General features: G+C 39.3%; 1 protein-coding gene across 1 annotated transcript in view; it reads right to left on the reverse strand.

The window, feature by feature from the left end:
• Nucleotides 1–26,843, reverse strand: part of fam135b (family with sequence similarity 135 member B) — a 242,546-nt gene that overhangs the window by 61,902 nt on the left and 153,801 nt on the right. The window contains exons 5-7 of the mRNA XM_028818042.2: nucleotides 16,200–16,270; nucleotides 11,876–12,049; nucleotides 9,226–9,352 (exon numbers count right to left, since the gene is read on the reverse strand). Of these exons, the coding sequence (XP_028673875.1) occupies nucleotides 9,226–9,352; nucleotides 11,876–12,049; nucleotides 16,200–16,270 (372 nt within the window). The remainder of the gene's footprint in view (nucleotides 1–9,225; nucleotides 9,353–11,875; nucleotides 12,050–16,199; nucleotides 16,271–26,843) is intronic.

Here is a 26,843-nt window from a genome sequence, read left to right on the forward strand (position 1 = left end):
CTCAAAATAGAATCTTCCCCAAACCAATTTTTCTAGGAGTTTGGAAAGGTGTTTAAAAAGTTTCTATTTCTTACTACCATCTTCTGATCTTGATACTTGATTCTCTTGATAAGTTTTTCCTCTCTGTCAGTGTGTTCATGTGCCATTAACATTCTAAATCCTTCCTTTCTCATAATCTAATTCAGACTATGTCTTCACTACTGTTTTTTCATTTCAAAATTAACACATTAGCTTTTGTTTTCATCTTTAGACCACTTTAGACCTCTAAAAACAGAGACTTTTGAAAATGTTTTCCAGAGCTATATACCTCTGAAAATACTGGCTTGGCGTTGCACTGTGGATGGGTGAAAAAGTAGACTTTCAAAAACACAACCTCTAATTGTGCTCTAATCCGGTCGTGCTAATTACATGGCCCTTATCTGACAAAAGAGATGCTTTCTATGGGGCTTGTTGTGTTACTTACAGTACCTATATACATCTCAAATGCGTTTTGTACACTTTGAATGCTGCAAACATGCACAAAAAGCAAATAATTTACTGGTTGCTACAATTTTGTGATAAATTCTGTCACATCTCTTCAAGGATTTTTTCACTGATGCACGCATGCCTTGTATAGCAAATATCTACATCATATGCATTTTTGGTCATTTTATTGTAGATGGAAATACTTTATTATAAACGATGTGAAAACGCTTGTGTGGGAGGAGACCGTTTTCATTTAAAAATGACACTTTTAAATTAAAACAGATTAGTGTGGACATCACCTCAGTGGTGGGGACCTCCTGTGGCTGCAGTTTTTTGTTCCAATCAATTTCTCAGTCAGTGTGCCATTTTCCTTCTAACTGATCATCTTGTTTAATTAGCTTGTTTCTTCTTATTCTGTGTTTAGAAAACAACTCTGGTTCTAGATATACATTCATAAAAAATTAGATATACTGGTAGTTTTGCCATTGTCTTAAGTTCTTAACTTCCTTTTGATATTTTTTGTTAGTTCATCTTTTTTCTGTGGCGTTTGTCCCTTAATTGTATACTGTACTTATAAGAAGAAGGGGATTAGGCACCTGGGAAAATAACACTGAATGATAAACTGCAACTCCTTCAATACGTCAGCTACTACAATAATCATTAAGAAATATCATCTTAAATAAGCAAGACACCTGGAAAAGCAGAATGAAAATAACAATGACGATGAATATGTCAGAAAATCTAGACATAAAACAAAACCCAGTTTTGAAATTTCTGCTGTCAGGTTTTTCTGCATTCTGTGTTGTTTGCCTGGGTGTCTGTTCTGCTCATGTAGCTATCATATCAAAAAGCAGTTAAGGGAGCAAACAACACAATATAAGGCATATTAACAGTTAAGAACTTAAAAATATGAACATAAAAAAAATATTTCAAATTCTGATTCAATTTCAAATATTTCTGATGAATGTACTACAAATCTCACACTGCCATTGCTTCTCTAAAAGCAGAATACGAGGAGAAAAAAACAGCTAATTAATTCAATAATGACTGACCAACTGGGAAAATGGTTGGAGCAAAAAATATAGCCAGATGGGCACCCAAGAACTGTGGTTTAAAACCAATGACCTGAGTTCTCAAACCCTAAACAAACTAGTGCTTTAAATAATGTGAATTAAGTAAAAAAGTCTCTTCTATCCCAGAATGCACAATTGGCAATTGTGATCTTGAGTTCCCTACAGACCTTCTGTTATCTGAAGAAGAAAAAGCTAAATAATTAACCTGCCTCATCTGTTTGATCCTCCTTCCATGCACATTGCTTTTACTTTAATAAACTATGGTAACTTTTACTTGTTTAATACAGATCACTTGGCTGTAGTGTTTACTGAATTCTTAGTAGTCATTTTTTAGAAGTTGCCACCATCACTTAGTTGTCTCTTTTTTACTTTCTCCATTATCCTGAATTGTGCGAACCTTCATGCTAACTATAGTAATTTTGGATTATATTAGAAATATAATTAAAGCAAGTGTATTTATCTCACAAAATGTTCTTCTCTTGGTCTTCAGGTTGTGCCAAAACATTTGCTCCAATACACCAAAAGCATGCCAGTCTTGAAAACAGGCCAGTATGAGTGAGCCTGGGTCTGTGTGTTAAGTGTGCCCTAGGAAGGAAAGTGAGCCAACTCTTTCTCCTTGCCAAAATATTTGAAATGTTGTAAAAGTTATCAATCCTATTTACATGTGTATTGTGGGCATGCAAAGGGTTTATGATTGTTCAACCTATGGTATCTTCTAGTAATACTGATAGTAGCAGTCATAGTTCTACTGTAGCAATGGCAGCAGTAAAGTTGTGTGTACACAATACAGTGAAATTCTTTCTTGCATGTCCAACCAGCTTGTAGCATTTTACCACTCTCTGGAGCCATGATACACTTGCAGAAGGTGCTACAGCAGTATGCCATTCCTAAGCTGCAGTTGTGTGGCTTTTGGTTCTTGTATTTATGGAGGGAGAGTTGTTTGCAAATTTTGAATCAGATAGACCCTGCTCTATGTGGGCTCTGGAGTGCACCAAGGATGTCTTGTCACAATTCCTGTTAGTGATTGACATGACTATTTATTTTTTTTTTTTTTACAATTCCTGTTAGTGATTGTCATGGTTATTATTTTTTATAACAGATTATAAAAATTATTCTAAAATTACTATAAAATGATATAAAGCCTCTGCGATGCAATTGAGCTCATATGTGTAGCCATATTTTTACATGGAAACAGACAAAAGTGGTAAGCTTCTGTTTCATTAGATCAGGGTGAGCAACATCGGTCCTGGAGGGCCACAGTCCCTGCAGGCTTTAGTACGAACCCAATCTCTGAATGATAAGTCAATTATTGCTGATGAAACGTTTACTGCTCAAACAACATTTTGATGCTTCAGTTTAGTTGTCTCGCTTGCTAAGATTCCCTACCCTTAATCACTTAGTTTAGCCCTAAGCAACTGCTTTCACTGTTTTGAATTGCTTCTCATTAGCATAAAGATGCAAATTGCAAAAGAACCACCAGTTTTCCATCTAACTTGTTTCCATTGGCACTCATCATGAATTATGTGGTTTAATAAAATATTTGAAAGGAAACTGAAGAGAAAAAAGATTATCCATTTTAGGCTTCAAATCATTTGGATGAGATCCTTGGAAAGGATATAATCTGTGATATTGGACTGACCTGACATGGCAGAGTTATAACACAATAACAAGCCACGAAAATATATAAGATCTGTTATTGGCAAGGATTAGCTTCTAATTAAGCAACTGGTGTGGAACAAAAACCTGCAGCCTGCGGCCCAACAGGACTAATGATTCTCATCCCTGCCTCAGACGGACGGACAGACGAACGGTTGAATGGTCAGACAGACAGACAGACAGACAGACAGACAGACAGACAGACAGACAGACAGACAGACAGACAGACAGACAGACAGACAGATAGATAGATAGATAGATAGATAGATAGATAGATAGATAGATAGATAGATAGATAGATAGATAGATACTTGGGATCAACAGTACAGAGTAATGGGGACTGTGGAAAAGAGGTGAAAAATAGTGCAGTCAGGGTGGAATGGGTGGAGAAGAGTGTCAGGAGTGATTTGTGACAGACGGATATCAGCAAGAGTGAAAGGGAAGGTCTACTGGACGGTAGTGAGAACAGCTATGTTATATGGGTTGGAGACGGTGACACTAACCAGAAGCAGGAGACAGAGGTGGCAGAGTTAAAGATGTTAAGATTTGCATTGGGTGTGACGAGGATGGATAGGATTAGAAATGAGCACATTAGAGGGTCAGCTTAAGTTGGACGGTTGGGAGACAAAGTCAGAGAGGCGAGATTGCGTTGGTTTGGACATGTGCAGAGGAGAGATGTTGGATATATTGGGGAAAGAATGCTCAGGCTGTGGCTTCCTCATAAGAGAAAAGAGGAAGGTCTAAGAGAAGGTTTATGGATGTGGTGAGAGAGGACATGCAGGTGATGGGTGTAACAGAACAAGATTCAGAGGACAGAAAGACATGGGAGAAGATGATCCGCTGTGGTGACCCCTAGTGGGAGCAGCCAAAAGAAGAAGAAAGAAAATAACATTAGATTGTATACTGTAAGCAAAGGTAATAATATCTAAAGCACTATAGCTCAGTGTAGCAAGAATATAACATGAGAAATTGATACATCATAGTGTCAGTTTGATGAAAAAATGGCTGGATTTGAATGTGGCAAATGAAAAATGAATGCAGAACATTGCTAAATTAAGAGTAAAACATATAAGATTGACTACTCCCCTAAAATGAATTTAGGTTTAAGCCCACCTAAGCCATGTTTAATGTCATTGAAAATATGAATCATAGTAAAAAAAGGATATACTTATGAATACTTTATAAAAAAAAATTCATACCTTTTTAGTAAGCAAAATGCTTGTTATATTTACTTTATCATTTGAATTATAGGCTTATGCTGTGTTCCATTATAATGTTTATTCAGAACAATATTCATTAATTAAATAATGTGTTTTAAATGAATGTTTTAATTATTTTTGTGTTGCCTTATGTGTAGCATGATATCACTTAATGAAATAAGAACATGTCCAAGTTTAAATTTCTAAAAGATATTGCAAAATCCTTGGAATCAACAGAATCGTGTAGTTACAACGTGGCACTTCCAGGTAAAAGTGCAACATAAAACAGAGAGGCAGGATGCCAGTAATCCAGGAACTTCACCTGCAGGTACGACAGTGCAAATCCAGACTGATTACTGTGATCAAAGGAGACCCCCTGCTCTGTTAGTAGCCTAACTATTAAACCACCTCATGGGAAACTAGTGTAAAAACCCGGAAGAAAAGGGAAAAAAACTCTCATTAGAATTTATGGTGTCAGCAAAAAAAGAAATCAGTAAAATGCAGACATTCTGCAACATAAGCAGCGGTATTGGAAACGTGTGAAAGGATAATTAATAGCAGAATTAAATAATAAGCACCAGCAATAAATATCACATATTTTGCTATGGACAAACTTTATTCAACAAAGGTTTATGTTTTTCTATAAAAAATGTGCAGTAAAGAAATTAAAAAAAACTTTTTGGTTCATTATTGAATAAAAATAAAAACGTTTTTTAACCTACATATTTTCTGAATACTACTTATCTTTTTAATCTATATTTAAAAGAATCTAATTTGCACAGTTCATTTGAACATTATGCTTGTTTGATGGATGGCATACAACGTAATTTGTTTCCCAAGGGCCTAGAAGAATTTTAAGTTGCTTGTGTGGCACTCTGTTTCCCGGTTAAAAAATCAGCTTTTTAGGGTAATGGCTTCTGGTAAATGCAAAGAACAACAAAAAAGAAACAGGAGCTTGTAACCCTAACTAAAGGAGCAGAGGACATGTAATTCCCAGTATGTAACAATAAGGTAAGATGAGACCACTATGTAAGCTTGATGGAGCTGTTATAAAACAATAAACCGTTTTCAAGTAGCTATAGCCCAGATGTGTTGTTATGCAGATGCTATGAATAATGTAGTTTTTGAAAAGTCTTTTGCAAATCCTATTGGTATAAAAAAGCTCAGTTTAATTTCCAGGATAGGCAGAATGTTCTTATATTTTCTAATAAGCACTAGTAAAGGTGTGTATTGTCCTTGTCTATGGAGCTTATTATCTATTCCTACAGTAAAGCATCGAGAGGGCAAAGTTAGAAGAATACAGCTGGGTTAGTAAATGGATATTTACCTAAGATGGTTCTCTCTTTGTATGATATATTACATTTAGGGGTATTTTATTCAAAAGCACCATAGAAGAGTGACTCCATCCATGCAGATAAAATACTGTAAGTTAATTAAACTAGAGCACTACAACTTTGAAGGTGAGGCATCACATACAGACAGACTGAGTTTGAAGAGGAAAACAAGCAAATCTGCTTCACTTTCAGGAAAGCATAACGTATGTCCCATAGCAGTAACTGTACAGTGTTGTAATTCTTTTTTATTTTTCATTCTATTTGTGTTAATCTTCGGCCTCTAAACACACAAACATATTATAAATAAAATAGATGTACCGTTTCCTTCAGCATAGCAATACATTTTTGTTTATGCTATGGCTTCTGGAAAACATGACAATATACACATACGACTGAATTGACATTACAGACTTTGAAACCAGAGGGATACAAACCCATGAACAAGAATAGGCTACACAATCTCCAGAGAAGATGCATCCTATTGCTAAAATCAACATAAATGAATCAGTAACTGTAATATTGGTAATAATAGTAGCAGTAGTAGTAATAACACTGCCATGTGTATAGAGAATAGTGAAGTTCTTACCTACATGTCCTAGGGCAAAACGCTACAACACTGCTCTATTACTATGCTTTCAATAGGTTTATAAGACGCTGTGTTAATGAACTAAAACATTCATCTAAATAAATGTTCTGCAAACAGTTATATAGCAGGGTGACACTCTTTCAGTACTACAACAATCTTCTATAGATAGATAGATAGATAGATAGATAGATAGATAGATAGATAGATAGATAGATAGATAGATAGATAGATAGATAGATAGATAGATAGATAGATAGATAGATAGATAGATAGATAGATAGATAGATAGATAGATAGATAGATAGATAGATAGATAGATAGATAGATAGATAGATACTTTATTAATCCCAAGGGGAAATTCACTATAGTGAATACCACTAGGTATACTTTTTATTGTATGCATACATATAGCAACACAAGCAAGCTGGCAGTCTGGCTCTGAAATTGAAGGTATGGGGAAAAATAACAGTGTTACTCCATCCTTAACTAATCCCCTCTTCTTTCCCTCAGGGCAGAGGACAACTTTCAGAATGAACAGAGACGCGACTTCTGGCTCTGTGACTCTGACCCTGGCCCTTGCGCTCTGAAACCTATATTAGCAGAGACTATGATCGGAAGTCCTCCATCACTGTAAACCCTAATCTCAGAGAGGATTGTATGCTTGACAGACAAGCAGGCATTCAAGAAGCCTAAGCAATGGACCATTGACCTATTTTTTATTTACTTAAGTGTATGTATGAGACCAAATTTGGTTGTCAATTAAATAGGGTACAGCCAAATACCCCAAACTGATTGTTTTTCTGAGTGTCTCTCACAGCATGTCTATTAGGCTTCAGTGGCACACAAGGCCTGTAATGCAACAGATTTAGCAGACATTCAGCTGCAGCTTCCCCAACTTCCTAACTAAGTGACGGGACTCCAGCTTGTACCAGGATTTGCCTGAACTTCATCTGATAACAAATGAGTAAATCAGAGTTGCAGTGATGCCTCTCCAGTGCCCCCTCTGCAGACTTCTTGAACCATAAGGTGCAAAATTGACTCTGGAAAAAATAAAGAGCTATAAATCAATGAATGAAAACCCTTTTGGTCAGAAGAACTAGACTATAAGAAGACACCGATTTTGTAAGTGGAAGTTACTTTAATGCAATCAGGAGAAGTTATACATTCAGTTAAAACTCACTGCACCATCCTAAAGATTCTCTTGGGACACTCTGTGGTTCTCTCCGATGGCTTTCCAAAGGGAACTCCAAGGGAATTCCCACGGGAGCACTGCTCTCATTTTCCGAAACGACTGATAACCTCTGCAACCTGCTTTCTGAAACTAAGAAGCTACGAGCCACTCTTAATTGGGGAGCCAAAACCAACAACCTCTTCTCTTTGTGAACATGAGAGCTAGGATCCAATTTTCCAAGCTAATCACTTCAAGAAGGGAACTTCAGCATCTAAACTTTTGTGTCATAAATAGTAATGATTTTCTCCATTAAGTTGCAGACGACACAGCAAAGGGTGTAACTGAGGAAAGCACTTCACACCACAAACAAAAGATCATGCAGCAAAGAGAGTGTGCTTCAACGCAACAAAGCAACAACTCCACACAACACCAGACATCACATTTAAAGACTTGGCTTCATAAAACTATTTAACTGTGTCAAGAAAAATTAAAACTGTAAATAACCAGAAAACAGCCAGCCTCTTCCTCTTCTCTGTTATATGTTTGTCGGTCAAGTCTGTCTGCAACCTACCTTATATGTCAACATAGATATGCAGTTATCATATTTCTATAGTTCATATTTCTATGTAATTTCTATAATCCTTGTGTTTACCATGTGGTGAACGGCCGGCATTTCAGTCTGGTCGGGACGTCCCTCCATGGAAGAAAACAGACTTTTCAGGACACTACATCCCCCGGAAAGCTACGTGGCAGCTCCCCTGGATAGAAATGGCTCTTCGGATTCCCACAGGGCAGCATGGGACATGGAGTCCGTATCCTCAGTCCTGTTGGGTGTCGTGGGTGCCACCAGGGGGAGCTCACAAAGAACCAGGGGGATATATTACGAGGATGTCAACCCGGAAGTGCTTCAGGAAAACAAAGACAGAAGCCCGCAGTACTTCCGGGACGCTTGATAAAGGAAGATGTGATGGTGGCCCGGAGAAGAAATACTTCCGGGTCACGAAGTATAAAAGGACTATGGGAAACCCCAGCAGCTGGAGTTGGGTGGGAGTGTGACGGAGCTGCTGGGAGTTGGAGGACTGTTGTATTGATGATTATTGTGCTTATTATTGTTTATTGAGAATTGTGGAAGGTGCGGTGCTTTGGGCACTTTATTGAAGAAATTATTATTAAAATCTTCTTGGTATTTTACACGTGTCTGGGACATCTGTCTGGTGGGTTCAACGGGGCAACAGCAACCCCTAGCGTCCACAACCAATAAATTGCATTATTCAGTTTCTTAAAACCAGTGGGCTTCAGTTACCTTGGTGCAAGTCTAAAAGCAAGTCTAAACCCCCTGCTACAACAGAGATAAATGTAAAGTAAATAAAGCAGGAACCTTGCAAAATTACTTAATCAGTTATCAGCACTGCCAAAGGCAATGCTATGGTCTACTGCAAACTAGTTGTCCCTATCCCATCACACTGGCATATGCAGGATGTCATATTCTGCCATTGAGGGTTTTTCTCTTTTGTAGAGATTTCGTCTGAGGCTTACCTTTGTTTAGATTTGTGTCATGATTCGGCCAGGGTTCCTCCCCTGGCTAGGGTTCAAATTCATGTTTGAACTAGCTACTATTGTTATGTCCAATGAATTTTGTGAGTGGTCCCCCAAGAGGTGTGTGCCTGTCTTAAAACACACTAATCATAAGTAACCTAATAAATTACAAATGTAGGCTGCATGTACAATGTTAACGACATACCTCTGTAACATTAGGTTTACAATATCCAGCTCCAAATACAAGGGTCTCTAATGACACAGAAACTTGGTCGTTCCCATTTTCTCCAGAACCTTTTCCCAACCATGAGCCCTTGCCTGCACGAGCAAAACTGTAATAGAAAAATGAATACATATTAACTGCTGTATTAATATGGTTCCAAGCCATCATGAATGAAAATCCAAAGTTCTTGCATGGAACACCCTTGCTATTATACTAAAATACTGTTAAAGTATTACTCACACTTAAGACAGTAGCACAGTAAAGCTCTCTCTAAGATGTCTTTTGCATTGCATTAGCTATTGTCCTGATCATGAACTCAGAAGATGTAAAGATGATTGTATGTTCTAGTTCAACATGACACATTTTGAAAAATTAGATATATTTGGTATTGTTGTTACACAGTATATTGGATAGAAACTTTTGAGAAATTAATTGCCAATAATCTGTTCCATTAGTTATGACACTAAGAAAATGGGTTAAGATTCTAAGATTCTTTACATAAGCTACATTTTATGCTTGTGCTGTGCAAGTAATGTTTAATGTTCATGAAACCACAAGTCATTTTCCATCCAATTGAACTGTTTGCACCCTGCAGTGGACTGGCGTCCTGTCCAGGGATTGTTCCTGCCTTGCACCCAGTGCTTGCTGGGATAGCCTCCAGCTTCTCCACATTCCTGCTCTGGATAAGCAGGCTTAGAAGATGGATGAATAGGTGGATATATAATTGTTTCATTCTAAAAAATATTCAATATTGAACTGTCTCCATATATATATAACTACTATGGAAAAAAATAAGAAAAACTGCATTTTTAAACATAATGCATTTTTCCATAACAAAGTACATGGTAGAGGTGTTTTTTTTTCTGTAGTTTACTGCATTAAAGAAAGGGAGATGACATGAAAATAATCATTAAACATCTAAGAAAATTCAGTACAATAAAAATATGTACAACTAAAAAAATATAACAATTAAAAGTTACTTTCAATAAATGTCTTACCAAAAACTTTATTTATACCATAATGAACTGCAATCATGAACATGAATCACAAATTTTGCTGAGTTCAGAAAGTTTTACAAATAATTTTCACAAATTAAGTCAGCTCTTTAGGTTATTCTGATCATTAGTCTGATGAGTTTATGGAAAATATGAAAACACTGCAGATTAAAAATAAAAATGGTATAGTTACTTTTTAGGTATTATGAGCAGACAGAAATGCTGACACCAGATATAACCTAAATTTGTTTCCAGCACAACTGCATGCAAGGTAAGAGTTAGTACATTGCATTGTCCACACATGAAACATACTCACATGAGTCTAATTTCAAATTGCCAATTAATCTAAAAAGCAATTCTTTGAAATATGATGGCAAAAACCAGAGCACGCCCAAGGAAGCATAAGGCACAAGGCAGGAACAATCTCTGGACAGGGCACCAGTCCATTGCAGGGTGAATTCACACGGGCCAATTTAACAACACCAATACACCTAACTGCATGTCTCTGGAAGGAAACTGGAGCACCTGAAGGAAACCCAAATGGACACCATGAGAATATGAAAACTTCATGCAGGAGTACCCAGGGTGTGAACCTTAGTCTGCTGCATGGCAGCAGCACTACCACTGTGCCACCAATTGCTATATCAATCAATTTTAACTATTATCACACCTATAAACTTACTTACTAACATCAGTATATATAAATATATTGCTGTACTATTATTGTCATTAACAAGGAGTGAATGAGGTATTAAGTAGTAAATTACTTAATTACTCATATCCAATTTAATCAACTGTTTCTACCTAGTACGTGTACCCCATCTTCTTTTGCTGTTGTTCCATTAGTATCATTAATAATAATAATTAATTTACATTTTCTCACTGCTCAAAGCACTTTACATAGAGAATGGAGAGCCACTTCAACCACCACTAATGTGTAGCACCAACCTGGAAAATGTCACGGCAGCCATTTTGCATTAGTACGCTCACCACACATTAGCAATTAGGTGGTGAAAGAGTGACAGACATAGCTAACTAGGGACAGGGGATGATTAGGGATCCAGAATGACTAGGCCGTGGTGGGCAACTTAGCCTGGACATGGGAGTACACTCTACTCTTTATGAATGATGCCCAGGAATCTTTTATGACCACAGAGAGTCAGGACCTCAGTTTTAGGTCTCATCCAAAGGACAGTGCCATTTTTACAGCACAGTGTACACAACTGCGCTGAGACATTAGGATCCACACATAGACCACAGTCTAAGCTCCACCTGCTGGTCTTACCAACACCTCTTCCAGAAGCAACACAAGCTTTTTCTAGATGGTCTCCCATCCAAGCACTGACTGGGCTCAAACATGCTTAGTTTCAGGTGGATTACATGCACTGAAGTGCAGGTGGTATGACTGCTGGCATTACGCACATCCTGCCCATACAGCAGGTAATCAATCCAGTGGATGACAAATTATGCCTTCAAATAAGGCATAAGACTGCCTTGTAATAGGCTGATATCTCATCCAGAGTTGGTTCCTGCCTTCATTCCAGTGCCGTTAGGAGTGGGTTGATCTACTTGTTTAATGGAATACACAGGTTTCAAAACTGAATAAAGAGATGGATATAATGCACTGTTTACTTTACCTTAATAGTGGTTGATGTAGGGCAACCAGAGACGCATGAATTGTGACAGATATGACAGACAGGTGGAAGTAGTCAAACATAACAGGTACATGATGGTGCAGTCCTCTTCTAGGGTGAAAGTGAAGACCAAGAGTTCTGCTGCTTATCATAGGTACTGTAGCAATATCATCTAACCTGAAAAATAAAGATTACAGAGTTTAATAGATTCAATAATAAGCTTAGGAAGCCAGCAACCACCAAAAAAAACAAATCATTTTCCATGTATTTAAATAATCTTACGGTATGAGAACAACGTATGAACTATAGTGCACTTTTCACTTTCTGCATCCAGACAGTATACAGAAGCAGGTAAGATGGCTACAGAAGATGTTAAGTTATAGCAAGATAGCAAGATAAGTGGAGTACAAGTCAAGGAAGGTTATTCTTATGCACTTGTAAGGTCTCGTCTTCAGTACTATATTATGTTTTGGTCTCCATATTGCAAAGAACATAAAAAAGTGCCAAAGTAAACCCAGAGAATAGTAACAAAGTTGTTTCTAGTAATGTGGGGTATGAACTATGAATAAATTAAATGAGATAGAAATTTGTAGAATTTAATTTTTCTTCACAAAGATCAGCACCTACAGCTCAAGGTCATGGTTGTCAGCCAGAAAAGTACTCTCTCTAGGTTGGGTAGGAAGTGCTACCTCAAGTGGAGGAGTTTAAGGATCTTGTTTATGAGTGGGGAAAGAAAAGAGTGAGAGATCAACAGGCGAATTAAGAGTGGCATCAGCAGTTATGCGGATATCGTACCAGTCAGTTGTGGTGAAGAGAGAGCTCAGTTGAAAGTCTAACCTATTGATTTACTGGTTGGTCTATTTTCCTACCCTCATCTATGCCCACAAGATTACAGATACAAGCGGTAGAAATGAGCTTCCTTAGTAGGGTGTCTACGCAGAGTTAGGATGAGGAGCACAGACTTTCGGTGGGAGCTCAAAGTAGAGCCACTTCTCCTCTATATTGAAGTGAGCCAGCTGAGGGCATGTGATTAGGATACCTCCTAGATGCCTCCCTGCAGAGGTGTTTTGGGTGTGCACAACCAGGAAGAGACCTCTGGACAGACCCACTGTAGGATATGCTGGAGTATCATATCTCCCAGCTGGCCTGGTATAAATGCCTTGGTATCCCCCAAGTGGAGTTGGAGGAGGTGATGGAATAAGGGACATTTCAGCACCTGACCTGAACCAGATAAATGGACCCGATGGAGGGCTTACAGTAAGATTATAATGAGCCTCACAAAATGACTTGTGTAAAATAACTAGAAGAACAAGCAAACAACAAAGCAAACCAATAATAAAACAGGCTACTTGCTCAGATATAAATGTTCTTCGTGTCTTTAGTGCTAGGGTTAACTACTATTTGGGCAGGTCTAGTATTGCACAGAATATCCTTTAATGTAGTTATTTTGGAAAAAAAAATAGTCCTATAAAAACGTTGCCCATCAGCAACACTGCATGGCAAGATTCTTGAGACAACAGAACCATGCAGCTGATTTGAATGACAACTAAGAATAAATCAATGAACAGATACTGTAGATAGATAAATTAATATATATTGGGCAGAAATAGCAAAAAACAGTTTAAGCATTTAGTCTGGCATGTCTGGGTGGAAGTCTGAGAGCAGCGTGCAGGAAAGATCCCCAGAGATCCTTTTTAGCACACCATGATGGAATGAGCCCATGGCTAAAAGTGCTTCAAGTGAGTGCCTCCTTCAGGGGATGGTTGAGATTTTTCATGATGGCATCTAATTTTGCCACCATTCTCTTTTCCATACCAGCTTCCATTGTGCCCAGGGTTTAACCTGTAATGCAGCAGGCTTGCCTGATAGGTTTGTTCAGGCATTGTGCATCTTTTGAGCTCAAGTTACTTCCCCAGGAGACCGCAGCATAGAACACCACACTGGCTACTATGAACTTGGTAAAACATTTCCAGCCGCTTGCTACTGTACATACAGTCTGCTCTTGCCCTTCTTGTCCAGCACCACTGTGTTGTCAGACTAGTCCAGTTTGTTGTTTATGTGAACACCCAGGTTCTTGTAGCTCGGTACCACTTCTATATCCTCCCACTAAATGGTGACTGGTCTCTGAGACTCTCTGGTATGCTGGAAGTCCACCACCATCTCTTTTGCCTACTGATGTTGAACTACAGGTGGTTCTCCTTCCACCTAATGATGAAGTCTTCCAAAGTTTCATGTACTTTGATTCTTCTCAACAATTAATGCAAACTGTGATGGAGGAGTCATCAGAGAGTTTCTGTAGATAGCAAGCACTGGTATTGTGCTGCAAGTCCATTGTGTAGAGGGTAAACAGGAAGGCAGACAGTTCTCTGAGGTGCTCCAGTATTACACACAACCATTTCTGGTACACAGCCCTTGAGCCTCATAAACTGCTGTCTGTGGGTCAGGTAGTCTATGGTCCAGGTGACTGTATGGACATTAAGATGCATATCCTTGAGCTTTTTCACAAGTCGATGAGGCAGAATGGTGTTAGGTGTTACAGGCACTGGAAAAATCAAAGAATATTATCCTGATTGTGGTCCTGGCTTTGCCCAAGTGGGAGTAGACGTTGTAGAGCGTGTAAGATCAGTGCATCATCCACAGCTATATGTGCCTGACAGGCAAACTGTAGAGGATCGAGATCTTCTGAAACCAGGGGTTGGATCTGTTTCAGGACTTTCAAAGGTCTTCATGATGTATGAAGTAAGAAAAACTGGACTGAGGTCTGATGTCCATCATTAGGCCTTTTGATTCTTAGTGTGGTGTTCCTCAGGAATAAAAAAATCATATAATATATTCTGAAACATGCTTAATTTATATTAGAATCGTGTGGTCCTAGAGCCTATTATGGCAGCAGGAAACAGCCCTGGGCACAGACACCAGTCCACTGGAGGAGAAAGAAAAATGCATTCAACATTTCATTGGGACTACAGCCATGGAACAGCAACTTCAACATTACAAAGAAAGAACTTCATGCAACATCAGCTAAATGTTAATCCTGGATTTGAATTACTAATGTGCTGTATAAATGACTACATTATAAATGTCATCTGCATATATTCCCTTTAGGTCAACAGAACTTTTGATATGATAAATATTGTGACTCCAGAAAAAATCTTTCTCAGAAAATATTATTGAAGCAACTCTGTCACTGTGAAGCTATTTTAAATGCCTTGATTAAAAGCAGACTTTAAGCTTCTCTGCATGACTACTATATACTGTATAAAGGGTTATCATATTAAATATCGTAAAGCATGGAGTTACTCACGAATTATACATCACTTATACAGTAGATGTAAGAGGTATCACTTTCACAGGGCACGGATTTACAAAACTGAACCTTATTATGGACACAGATTCACTTTCCTAGTTCCAGCATACATAGTTCAGCTCCCAGTCCGGTTACTTTTTGTGCCAGGTGTGCATGTTCTTATTCCAGGTTAACTGAAATCTCTGCCAATAAGGGCCTGTGTTAATATATGGCTAAGGTTTGCCTGTAAGGCATTTGGTGTCCTACCCAGGATAAGTTCCTGCCTTATGATTAATGATACCTGTACAGGCTGTGGCTCCCCATGACACCAGAATGGAAAAAGAAATCTCCAAAATGAATGGATAAAAGGATATATTGTAAATTAAAACAGAAAATACTGTTTCGTAGAAAGTTGTATTTCTCAAACTTGATTATACCTTATAGGCTAAGGCTTTCTGAATCATTAATTTGGAATATGAAGTTACTGAAAATGAACAGATGGATGGGGGAATGGATCATATATTACATTTTGGAAGCAAAGTCCTATTCTGATTGTCAGCCTGACTAAGAATACATAAATAGAATTCACTACTTTAATCTTCATTGTGGAAAGATACAGCACTTGGGCAAAGATATATACTTAAAATAAAACAATACATTATGGCAAATTGTCTAATTGAAACATTGAAAAATACACTGTCATTGGGCTCTGTTCTTTAGCAGATACAAAACAACTCCCTGCACTTCAATTACAATAACAAGTAATCCAACTGACTGCAATAAGCTACTGCATCCCTGTGCCTACGAGCTCTGGATGTGGCCTTGGCAAGCTGTACTGACTCTTTTGCCCAATTCCAATGTGATCATGGAAAAAACAGCAGTGCACTGCCAGGAAATGGAATTGAATGTGCCTACACATAATAAGAAAAATTGAAAAATGAAAAATCTGGTACGCAAGGGTTGAACAGAATGTCATTATGAACATATATATCAAAAAAAAATATTTCAAAAGTCATTTCTTTACATTAAAATAATACTTACTGATGCTCGTTGTCTGTAAAATGTAGGTCAAGCTTAAGCTGGAAGTCCACTTCACTCAGAGCCTCTTCCAACTAAAAGCATAAAAATACTGGTAACACATTTGAGTGGAGATTGTTGACAGTTATAAATATCTGGGGACAATCATACACTCGAAACTGACTTTTAATGAAAGTACCAAAACCATCAGGAAAAACAGGCAGTAGCACCTCCACTGTCTTTTTTAGTTTGAATCCTTCCATTACATTAATAATCTATAAATCTTGACTTGAGTTTTTACTTATGTTCTGGTGGTTTGGTTTGGAAATATTAACATATGCAAAAAAAAAAAAAAAACATAAAAAATCAAATTGTAAATTGAATGCAATAAAATGAAAATTTCTCAACAGTCAGATCTGAAAAACCTGTATAATAAGAAAGTCTTAAGGAAAGCAGAGTGTATTTTATCAGACAGGTCTCCTCTACTATGTTCTCAATAACAGCACCAGGTCACTGTGCAAGGCTCCCAGGATAAAAACCAACTGGTTCAAATGCTCCTTCATACCAAATAAAGAAGCTGAACTAAATAAGTTCAAGTTTACATCCATGGATTTAAATCATGTGGTAAACAGTTATCATTTGCAGCAATCTTTAGTCAAGTCTTAAAGTTGGTTTAAGTTATGTATGTAATTTGGATGATATAATGGTATACTGTACTATTAAGTATTATGCTCACTGCTACATTCATTGTGTTCTTATTTGATGTGTCTTTAATGATACATCATGGCCTCTCTGTAAAACCAAATTTCCATCTTGGGACAACAAAATTGAACTGCATTGAATAGTGACTGACTAGGTGCATCTATTAGCCAGTTCTATGTAACAAGTGTAAGTGCCAGGCAGGATTAGCTGGCATCCCATCTGGGATGGGTATGGGACCCTTAGCCGGATGGCAGGACAAAACAAAGGAGCAGTGAGGGAAGGCTGCTATTCTGAAATATGTTTATCCCCCATCCACTAGATGGAAGCATCCCAGGACACCTGCAGAGCATAATGGGAGTTACAGTGTTGTGAGTCAGCCCTGCTGGGCTCCATGGGTGCCACTAGGGGGTGCTCCAGGAATTCACAATCCCTGTTTTTCGGGTCTTTCACTTGATACGGAAATGTTTCCATTGGGTCATGCCCTGGCACCGGAAGTACTCCCAGGTCTGACATAATGAAACACCGTCCTGCATCCTTGACTGGTGTCAGAGTGAGGAAGATGAATGGAGATAGAAGAGAAGGAAGGAAGGAAACCCCTGTCTGTCACACAAAGCATCCACAGATGCTTTATTTGTTCTTAATAAGATTTAAAAATCACCAATGACAACACTTTAGAATTGGGGCTGCCTATAGTGCATTACAGTGGAACCTCAGTTTGCGAGCATAATTCGTTCTATGTGCTCGTAGTCCAAAGCACTCGTATATCAAAGTGAATTTTCCCATAAGAAATAATGGAAACTCAGATGATTTGTTCCACAACCTAAAACTATTCATATAAAAATACATAAAACTAATTAACCTGCACTTTACCTTTGAAAAGAATCATGGCTTGTGTGAGTGAGTTTCTAAACTCTTGTAGGATTCCACCCAACTGGACGACACGCGGAAGAGCGTCCCAAAGCAATCGCAGTCTCCCAGCGCTGTAGCAGTTTGCCGTAAAAGCGAATCCGAAAAGATCGCGGACATGTAATAAGCGCCTGCCGTCGATGGGTTATACAAGGAACAAGGAACATTATAAATAAGCAGGGCCCTGCCTGACTGCTGTGTCTGTTTCAAGCTGAATAAACCTGGTGTTGCTAAAGTACTGAGACTCAGCTTTGCTGTTTTAGTGTGCAAGACGGGGACTCGCACGTCACAGCACACACGTGCGTGCGCACGAGCACACATACATACACACACAAGCGCGCGCGCACACACAGTCACAATGCTAATGCTGTAGTAAACAGTATATGCTTGTACGGATGTTTACTATGAGTGAGGCACGCCGACTCAGACGGAGAATAGGAGACGATTGCCCACAATCCCACAGCGAGAGAGAGAGAGAAGAACCATCAGCTCAGTTGTGATCACATGACGCTCAGCAGACAAAGAGTATACGTACTACTCGTAATGCAAGACCTCGCTCGTTTATCAAGTCAAAATTTATTAAAAATTTTTCTCGTCTTGCAAAACACTCGTAAACCAAGTTACTCGCAAACCGAGGTTCCACTGTACTTCTAATTTATGTAAAAAATTAATGAAGGCTTGCTTTGTTTGTGTAATAAAGCAATAACTGACTAATAAATGCAGCACACCAAGCACTAAACACCCCTATTCTGGAGTGTTACATGTATCACTTTATTATCAAGATCTCCTTAGTAAGCATTTTTAGTCCAAAATGTTTAAGCATAACAATTCAGACTTTGCAAACTTTAGAAAAAACATCCATCCATCCATCCATCCATTTTCTAACCCGCTGAAACCAAACACAGGGTCACGGGGGTCTGCTGGAGCCAATCCCAGCCAACACAGGGCACAAGGCAGGAAACAATCCCAGGCAGGGTGCCAACCCACTGCAGGACACACACAAACACACCCACACACCAAGCACACACTAGGGCCAATTTAGAATCGCCAATCCACCTAACCTGCATGTCTTTGGACTGTGGGAGGAAACCGGAGCGCCCGGAGGAAACCCACGCAGACACGGGGAGAACATGCAAACTCCACGCAGGGTGGACCCGGGAAGCGAACCCGGGTCTCCTAACTACGAGGCAGCAGCGCTACCACTGCGCCACCGTGCCGCCCTTTTAGAAAAAACAATACATTTAAAATTCCTTCAGGAAAATAACAGCAAAGAACACACATAAACCAGAATCAATCATATTAATCAGTTACTTGCATTCACTTTCTATCAAATGGATTAGTGAATTTCTGGGATTGTAGAGTACTGCTATTCTTATGTCTGTTTGTTTCCTATCTGATCCTCCATTCTTTCTTCCCATATTGGACCTGCCACAGTGCCTCTAAAAAGCATTCACCCTTTTGGAAGTTTATACGTTTTATTGTCACACAATAATTGACTCACAGTGGATGTATTATTTTGTGTTTTATATTTGTAATTAATGTAGACCAATTTGCAGGGATCTGTTTTCACTTTGACATGTCGTTTTCTGTTGATCAGTGACAGAAAAGCCAAATTCAATAGAACCAAAATTCAGTATTGCCATCAAAATAAAAAGTGAAATCTTCCAAGGCAGTGAATAATTTTTATATGCACTGGAAATCCAGCTTAGGGTCATAGGGGTTGGAGGCCATCCTGGCAGCTCCAAGACAAAGCAGAAGCCAGTCCTAGAGTATACATACACTCACACTTATTCAAACTGGATCAGTTCGAAAATATCAAATAACCTGACATATACAGGTAGTCCCCAGGTTACGGACACTCGACCTACGACTTACGAATGAGGCTGCAGCTGTGACGCATGCACCTCATTAACTGCCGCTCCATCATCTTTGGTGGGAAGACGCTTCAAGTAGTGGCTGGAGGGGTGCGATTTTGCTGCTCGTGCAGTGTAGTGTCCCTATGTCCCTCGGGCGGCTCCCCGCGGAAAGCGAGCGGTGACCCGTGGTCCATAGTCACTGGGGCCACAGCAATCACTCGTGTGCAGGACGGTGGCTTAATGGGGCGGTTCGCTGTCCGCTCACTACGCCGCCGCAACTACTGTTCCTGACTGGACGCAGGCTGGATGGAGCGGTGTAGGGCGTTTCACTGCCCGCCCACTACACACGGCTCCCCCCGAATCGTTTTCGGCGGGCGGCTGGTGATGCTGCAAGCGGTGACCCAGTTGTGGCTGAACGGAGGCCATTGAGGGTGAACGGGGCAGCAGGGGGTAGCATTGTAGTGTACCTCGGGGCTGCCTGTTGAATGGGGGCGGTGGTGGGCGATTCACTACACGCCTTTTGCCGCACCGTGTTCATTTTCGGTGGGCGGACGCTTCAGGCTGCATACTGTAGTGGAGGTGACTGTGTGGTGGGTGGGTGGTGAACCGCCCCTCGCTACTCTCATTCATTCTCAATAGCAAGCCTGCTTGTACTGTTACGTACATAGCAGGAAGTTGTCTCTCGTCAGTACACCAGACGTGCTGACCAGGGATGCCTGCCTGCTGTGATAGCTGTACAGTGCTGTGCAGATTAGAAGAGCTCATCTTAACCTTTTGTCTTCACCCATCAACAATGTCTCTGAAACACAAATCTGATGCAAGTGCTGGTGATACGGTAAAGAAGAGAAAAACCATCACCATTGAAAATAAAGTAGAAATAATAAAAAGGTCAGAGAGAGGTGAAACTCCATCATTCATTGGCAGAGCACTTGGTTACAGTCGGTCAACGATAGCATTCATTAAAATAATGTACCTGTTCCGACTTACATACAAATTCAACTTAAGTACAAACCTACAGTCCCAATCTCGTACGTAACCTGGGGACTGCCTGTACTTATTTGGGATGGGAAAAGAAAAACTGGAATGTCCAGAGGGAAAAAAAAAATTCATGGAGACATAAAGAAAGTTAAAAGTCCACAAACATGGTGCCCCAGCTTACATTTTTTAGATCCATTTGTTTTATGATTTTACCTGCAATTTCATAACATGAAAGATTACTATAAATGTAAAAAACACTTCAGAATGAAACAAACTTATGATCAATTGCTTTCTACATATAATGCTGCACAATGTTAATGAATGTGAAAACAGTTTAGAATACAAAAAGAAATCAAATGTTTACCATCTGTAGACTGCCCAGCTCATTTGCTTTGTGTGGGATGGTCTGTGCAATCTGGAGGCAGCCCAGCAACACATGGTTACTATTCACACATCCTCTGTGAAAATTGTCTTTCATTTCCTCTTAGTTACATTGATACTCTAGTGAAGCAAACCTTTTAACTCAAATTGAGATAAAGGCCCTCTAATCAGGTAGGGTAGACTGCTGAGATAGAGCTGTGCTTCCATTTCTTTGATTGTGGGAATTACTACCAATGAGCGCTCTGACTCAGTGGCAGTTTGAAGAATACATTCTATTTTATGCACAATTAAATATGTGGGTGTATACAAAAAGGAGATGTGATGAATCAGTTACCGGATGTACAGTGGATTCATAGAGTATTCAGACCCCTTCACGTTCTGTACACTTTATTGTGTTGCAGATGTAACTTTAAATGGAAAAATATATTTTTGGCCATCATTCTACACTCAATAAAACAACCCATAAGGATAAAGTGAAAACAAGTTTTCAGAAAGGTTTGCTAATTTATTAAAACAATCAAAAACTGAAAATTCTAATTCCTATATGTATTCCGATCCTTAATTCAGTACTTAGTAGAAGCCCCTTTGGCAACAATTAGAGCTTTGATTCCTCTTGGGTCCAAGCCTGGATTTGGGCAATTTATCTCATTCTTCCTATTAGATCTTCTCAAACTCTGTTACACTAGGGGGCACATTTCTGAAAACTCTGTCTCTCCACTGATGTTTGATCACATTTAAGCCTGGACTTTGGCTGGGCCACTCAAGCCCAGCCAAAGTCCAGGCTTAAATGTGATCAAACATCAGTGGCGAGACAGAGACTTGTCCTAAAGCAACTCCAGCATTGTCTTAGTTGTATGCATTGGGTCATTGTGCTGCTAAAAGGTGAACCGTTGTCCTAGACTGATGTTGTGTGCTCTCTGAAGCAGGATTTCTTCAAGGACTGCTCTGTATTGGGCTGCATTCATCTTTCCCACATCTCCATAGCATGATGCTGTGACCACCATGCTTAGACAGACAGACAGACAGACAGACAGACAGACAGACAGACAGACAGACAGACAGACAGACAGACAGACAGACAGATAGATAGATAGATAGATAGATAGATAGATAGATAGATAGATAGATAGATAGATAGATAGATAGATAGATAGATAGATAGATAGATAGATAGATAGATAGTCCATCCCCAGGGTGAATTTGGCTTTTAACAGAAGCTCTTTCAATAAACAGAAAGATATATATATACAGTAGACCCCCCAAAAAGTCGCGGTTCAGAGTTTGAGGCCTCAGTCATTTGCTGATTTTTCCTTAGAACCTATTTAATAATTGTCAGCGGAAACCGCAAATATCCTTCGCAATTTTTATGGCTTTTATCATGGCAATACTGCAATGTAGAGAGACCAGGAAGCGACTGTAGACAAAACACGGCTTGGGATGGTGAAAGTAGCAAGCAGAATTTGAAACTGCAACTCCCACCAGTCCCTGCAGTGGCTCTGATTGGTCTTCTGCTGAGGGTGCTGGTGCTGTTGGGGTCAAAGGATATCAGCGCGGCTTTTAAAAAGGGGGCCGGTGACCAAAAGCAAAGAAAAAGTTTTTGTAATTTGTGTTACAAGTTCCTGTCTGTCTGCCTTCTGTTGGGTTACCTGTACTTATTCGTTTTGTCCTGGATCGTTTGGATTGTCTGCTGTCTGCCTGTGTACATGAGGACTGTAAGTGGATTTATGGCCATCCTGCAAAGAAAGGAGCGCTCCTGAACCCGTCTGCCCATCTTCACCATTTCAGGAACTAGCTTTACATTCCCATTCAGCATGCGAATCTCTGGACTATCTATTTTCATCATTACATTTCATCCATTGCAGTTTTTCATGAACATTTTTCATGATTTACTCTGTGTGTTTTGTTTGTGCTTTGTTGTATTTAATGTGTAATCGCTGTAAGGGGAACAGGTGTGGTATCGTTGTTTTCATTTATTTCATTTGTTTTCATTACATTCTTTATTTGTTGTTTGATTACCGCTTTGCTTTTGTCTCTGTTTGTGAGTATGTGCAGGTCAGGCCAAGGCTGGGTGCGTCCCTGGAATCTCCACCATAAAAATAAATAAATCGCCATCTTCTCGACGGTGTGAATCTTAGCGGCACCGGACCGCTACAGCGTTATTCATTTCTCCTTGCTGCTGATTGACTGTGATGCATCCCCAGCTGAGTGTTGTTGTGTTTTCCGTTTTGTTCCTCTTAACCCTTAAACCGCCACAACTGGCTATAGTCATTTCCCAGTGCCATTTGCGAGCACACAGGAGCTGATCAGTCTGTGTACATTTGTTGAGCAGCCAGCTCATGACGCCTGCCAGCCCCTTGTGAGCAGGGGGGCTGAATGCACCCCTAGAAGGCACAGACGCTCCTCAAAAAACCCCTCTTAAAAAATGCTGAGACTACTTTCACATTGCTCCCTTACTTGCTGGGCTTACTTGTGGCTACTCTGTCGCGTGATATGCTTCTCACGCGATGCTACGCATACTTAAAAGCCTGAACAGCACCTGTCCTTTTTGGCTGATTGCTTTGTTTCTCTGTCCTCCCGTTGTGCTCCCCTATGATGTTGGCCTATTCTTTTAATCAATAACTAACTGCATACTGAGCTCGTTTTACTTCTGAAAGAGACATGTTTGATTGAAGTGTTTGAATAAAGGTCCTGTCTCTACAATCTCCTGTGTTTCTGTGCAATTCTGTGACCCAAGTGTGACACCCTGCAGCACTGCAGCCTGACTGTCTCTGGGATTGAGCCGCTGCACTAGACTAGCCTGCAAGCATCAGTGCTTACCTCTGTGTGCTTGAGTGCAGCCAGTTCAAGCGTAGTTGGCTCGGAGATTTACTGAGTTTCATCCATGCCGTCATTTGCACCTTGTATATATTGTTCCAGGAGTTTTTTTAAAATAGTTTTTACAGTTCATTAGCAGTGTGTAAAATGATCAGTGTTGCAGTAATTGTGATGCTCTTTGCATGAAAAAAGTGTTCCACTAAAATTTCACTTTTTTTTTGTGAATTGTGACATTTACTTAAAGTGCAGCAAAAAAGTATTTGGCGTCCATGGATGCATTAACCCCCAAGTATGTGGCAGTTTAAGAGTTAAAGCCCCAAGATGCCGCCGAAAGGCCCTGCACCTTCTAAGGCTTCTGGCAATGAAAACGTGCTTGCATGAATTACTGTACATATAGAGGTAACATCGGTATTTTACATTCTAGCACTGCTGGTGACATATCAGTACAGTACTGTACAGTATATGGGTTTACCTTTACATTCTTTTTTTTAAGTTATGTATTAAGCTGAGTTTGAAATTAAATTGAAGTGTTTTGAGGGCATATTTAGGGTTTAAACTATAAAAATAGGCATTTTTTTTTAACCACATCCAAAATTCGCATTTTTTTCATAATTTGCTCTAGGAATGTAACCCCAACAAATTTTGGGGGTGTACTGTATGTATGTATGTATATACTGTATATATATATATATATAAATATATAATAAAAAAAATCTTGAGACTAGACTATTGCCAAGAGATTTTTTCAAGAGACGCGAGACGAGACTATTGCCAAGAGATTTTTTCAAGAGACGCGAGACGAGACTATTGCCAAGAGATTTTATTAAGTCGCGCCCTTCTCTCAACAGCCCACGCTCAGGTCCTCTCACCTCTCATTCGTGTGAATGCTTTTGGCAGACACAGTTCCGGCGCTCTCAGCTCTTATAAATTTTTATGTTTTCCTCACTTTAAGTTCCCAATAAAAGAAGACTTATTATGTTCAAATGTTATGGAAGAATTTCATCCCGAAGGGTTATCAACAGAAGAAATGAGAACATGGGCAATCCTAGCACCGAGAAACGATGAGCTCAAATGAATATATGCAAAAATTGTTGATCGTTTACAAAGCAAATTGGTTAAATGCGTATCAATAAAGTATGCTGTAACAGTTGGTGGTGATGGTGCGGAAGATGAAAACATCAACATACAATATCCCGTAGAATATCTACAACCATTAACACCGTCCGAATTATTGTTGAAAAAAGGATGTATCATAAAGTTATTGTGTGTAAAATTTTAACAGGCAACAAGAAAGGTAATGTAGTACATCTTCCGCGAATAACATTAGACACCAAAGGAGATCTTGATGTGCCATTCGTATTAAAATGTTTACAGTTTCCTGTTAGAATAGCTTTTGCTATGACAATTAACAAATCAGAGAGACAAACATTCAAATAAGTCTGTTTATTTATTAGAGAGAAAGAAATGATATTCACTCACGGGCAGTTATACATTGCATTGTCACATTTTAACTCCAAACACGGTATCAAAATTCAATGCGATATTGACGAAAAGTTAATTCCAAATATTGTTATTACTGAAGTTTTACAGTAAAAGTGTTGGTTTAAAAAGTATTTGCGTGTTAATTTCAAAGCCAAACAGAATGAAAACATATAATGCAACAAATACCTCTAAGGCAGCATGAAACATAATTTTCTTTCAATTTATTATGTTTTACTATTTTTTACTATGGTTAATTACTCGCTGTAATGTAAAATAGTTAGGTCTATTATGTATATGTAACAATCTCCTGAAAATAATAATCTGTTTAAATTGTTCATCCACTTCCCCATAAGCAAGCGGCACAGCCACGAAGTGGATAGCGCATAGCTCCCGCCTGTGGCAGTTCCAGTCACCATGAGCCATTACACAGGCTGTATATAGCTGTTGATACTGTATAAAGAAGCCACAGTATTATTTTCTTCACCCACTTCCACTGAATGATTTGTTAGCTGAAAATCCTCAGTGTTAAGTGTGTCTGAGAGGGGATGTGCAGAATTGTTCATAATGGCACTCAGTCTTGTTTTAATTCTCTACTCTGCTACAGCCTCCAGTGGGTCCAGAGTGTGCCCCATAACTGAGCCTGCCCTTTTACTTAAGATTGTTAATTCCGTTTGCCTCTCTTGAAGTGATGTTATCAGCCCAGTACACCACAGGAATGGAAAACTGCACTGGTCATCACTCACCATAGGGATGAAATTAGGCAGATGATGAGTATTGCTTGGTCATCGCCAGACATACTGTACTGCTGGAAGTTCTGCCCAAAAGGTTAAATATTTGTAGCATCAGATCGGAGAATATTTTTCCTTTTGCTCTCAGAGTCCTTTAAACTAACAAAAGCACCTTCAGCATGGGAAAGGCCCTATATAAATAAAATGTATTATTATTATTATTATTATTATTATTATTATTATTATATACCTTTTACTCAAGAGTGGCTTCAGTCTGGCCAGTCTACCATAAATTTCTGAATGATGAAGTGCAGTGGGGATGGTTATACAGGTTCTCCCATCAAGAGTGGCTTCAGTCTGGCCAGTCTACCATAAATTTCTGAATGATGAAGTGCAGTGGGGATGGTTATACAGGTTCTCCCATCTCAGCAGCGGACTTCTGAAACTCCAATAGAGTAACCATTGGGTTCCTGGTCACCTCCCTCACTAAGCCTTTTCTTGCCCTGTTATTCAGTTTGGCCTGAAAACCAAATCTAAGAGAAGGCCAGGTGATTCCAAGCCACTTTGCCTGAAAACCAACTCTAGGAAGAGGTCTGGTGATTCCAAGCTTCTTCCATTTCACAGTTATTGAAGTCACTGTGTTACTGGGAAGACTCAAACAGACAATTTGATCACCGAGGTCTACAGAGAGTTTCTTGGATTTCTTGGCATCATTTTTGACCTGACATGAATTGCGAGTTGTGGGCACTTATAGACAGAGTGTGTGCCTTTGTAAACAATGTCCAATCAATTCAGTTTGCCAGAGATGGACTCCAATCAAG

Source organism: Erpetoichthys calabaricus, chromosome 13, assembly GCF_900747795.2.
Source record: "Erpetoichthys calabaricus chromosome 13, fErpCal1.3, whole genome shotgun sequence".
NCBI classification, from domain to species: domain Eukaryota; kingdom Metazoa; phylum Chordata; class Cladistia; order Polypteriformes; family Polypteridae; genus Erpetoichthys; species Erpetoichthys calabaricus.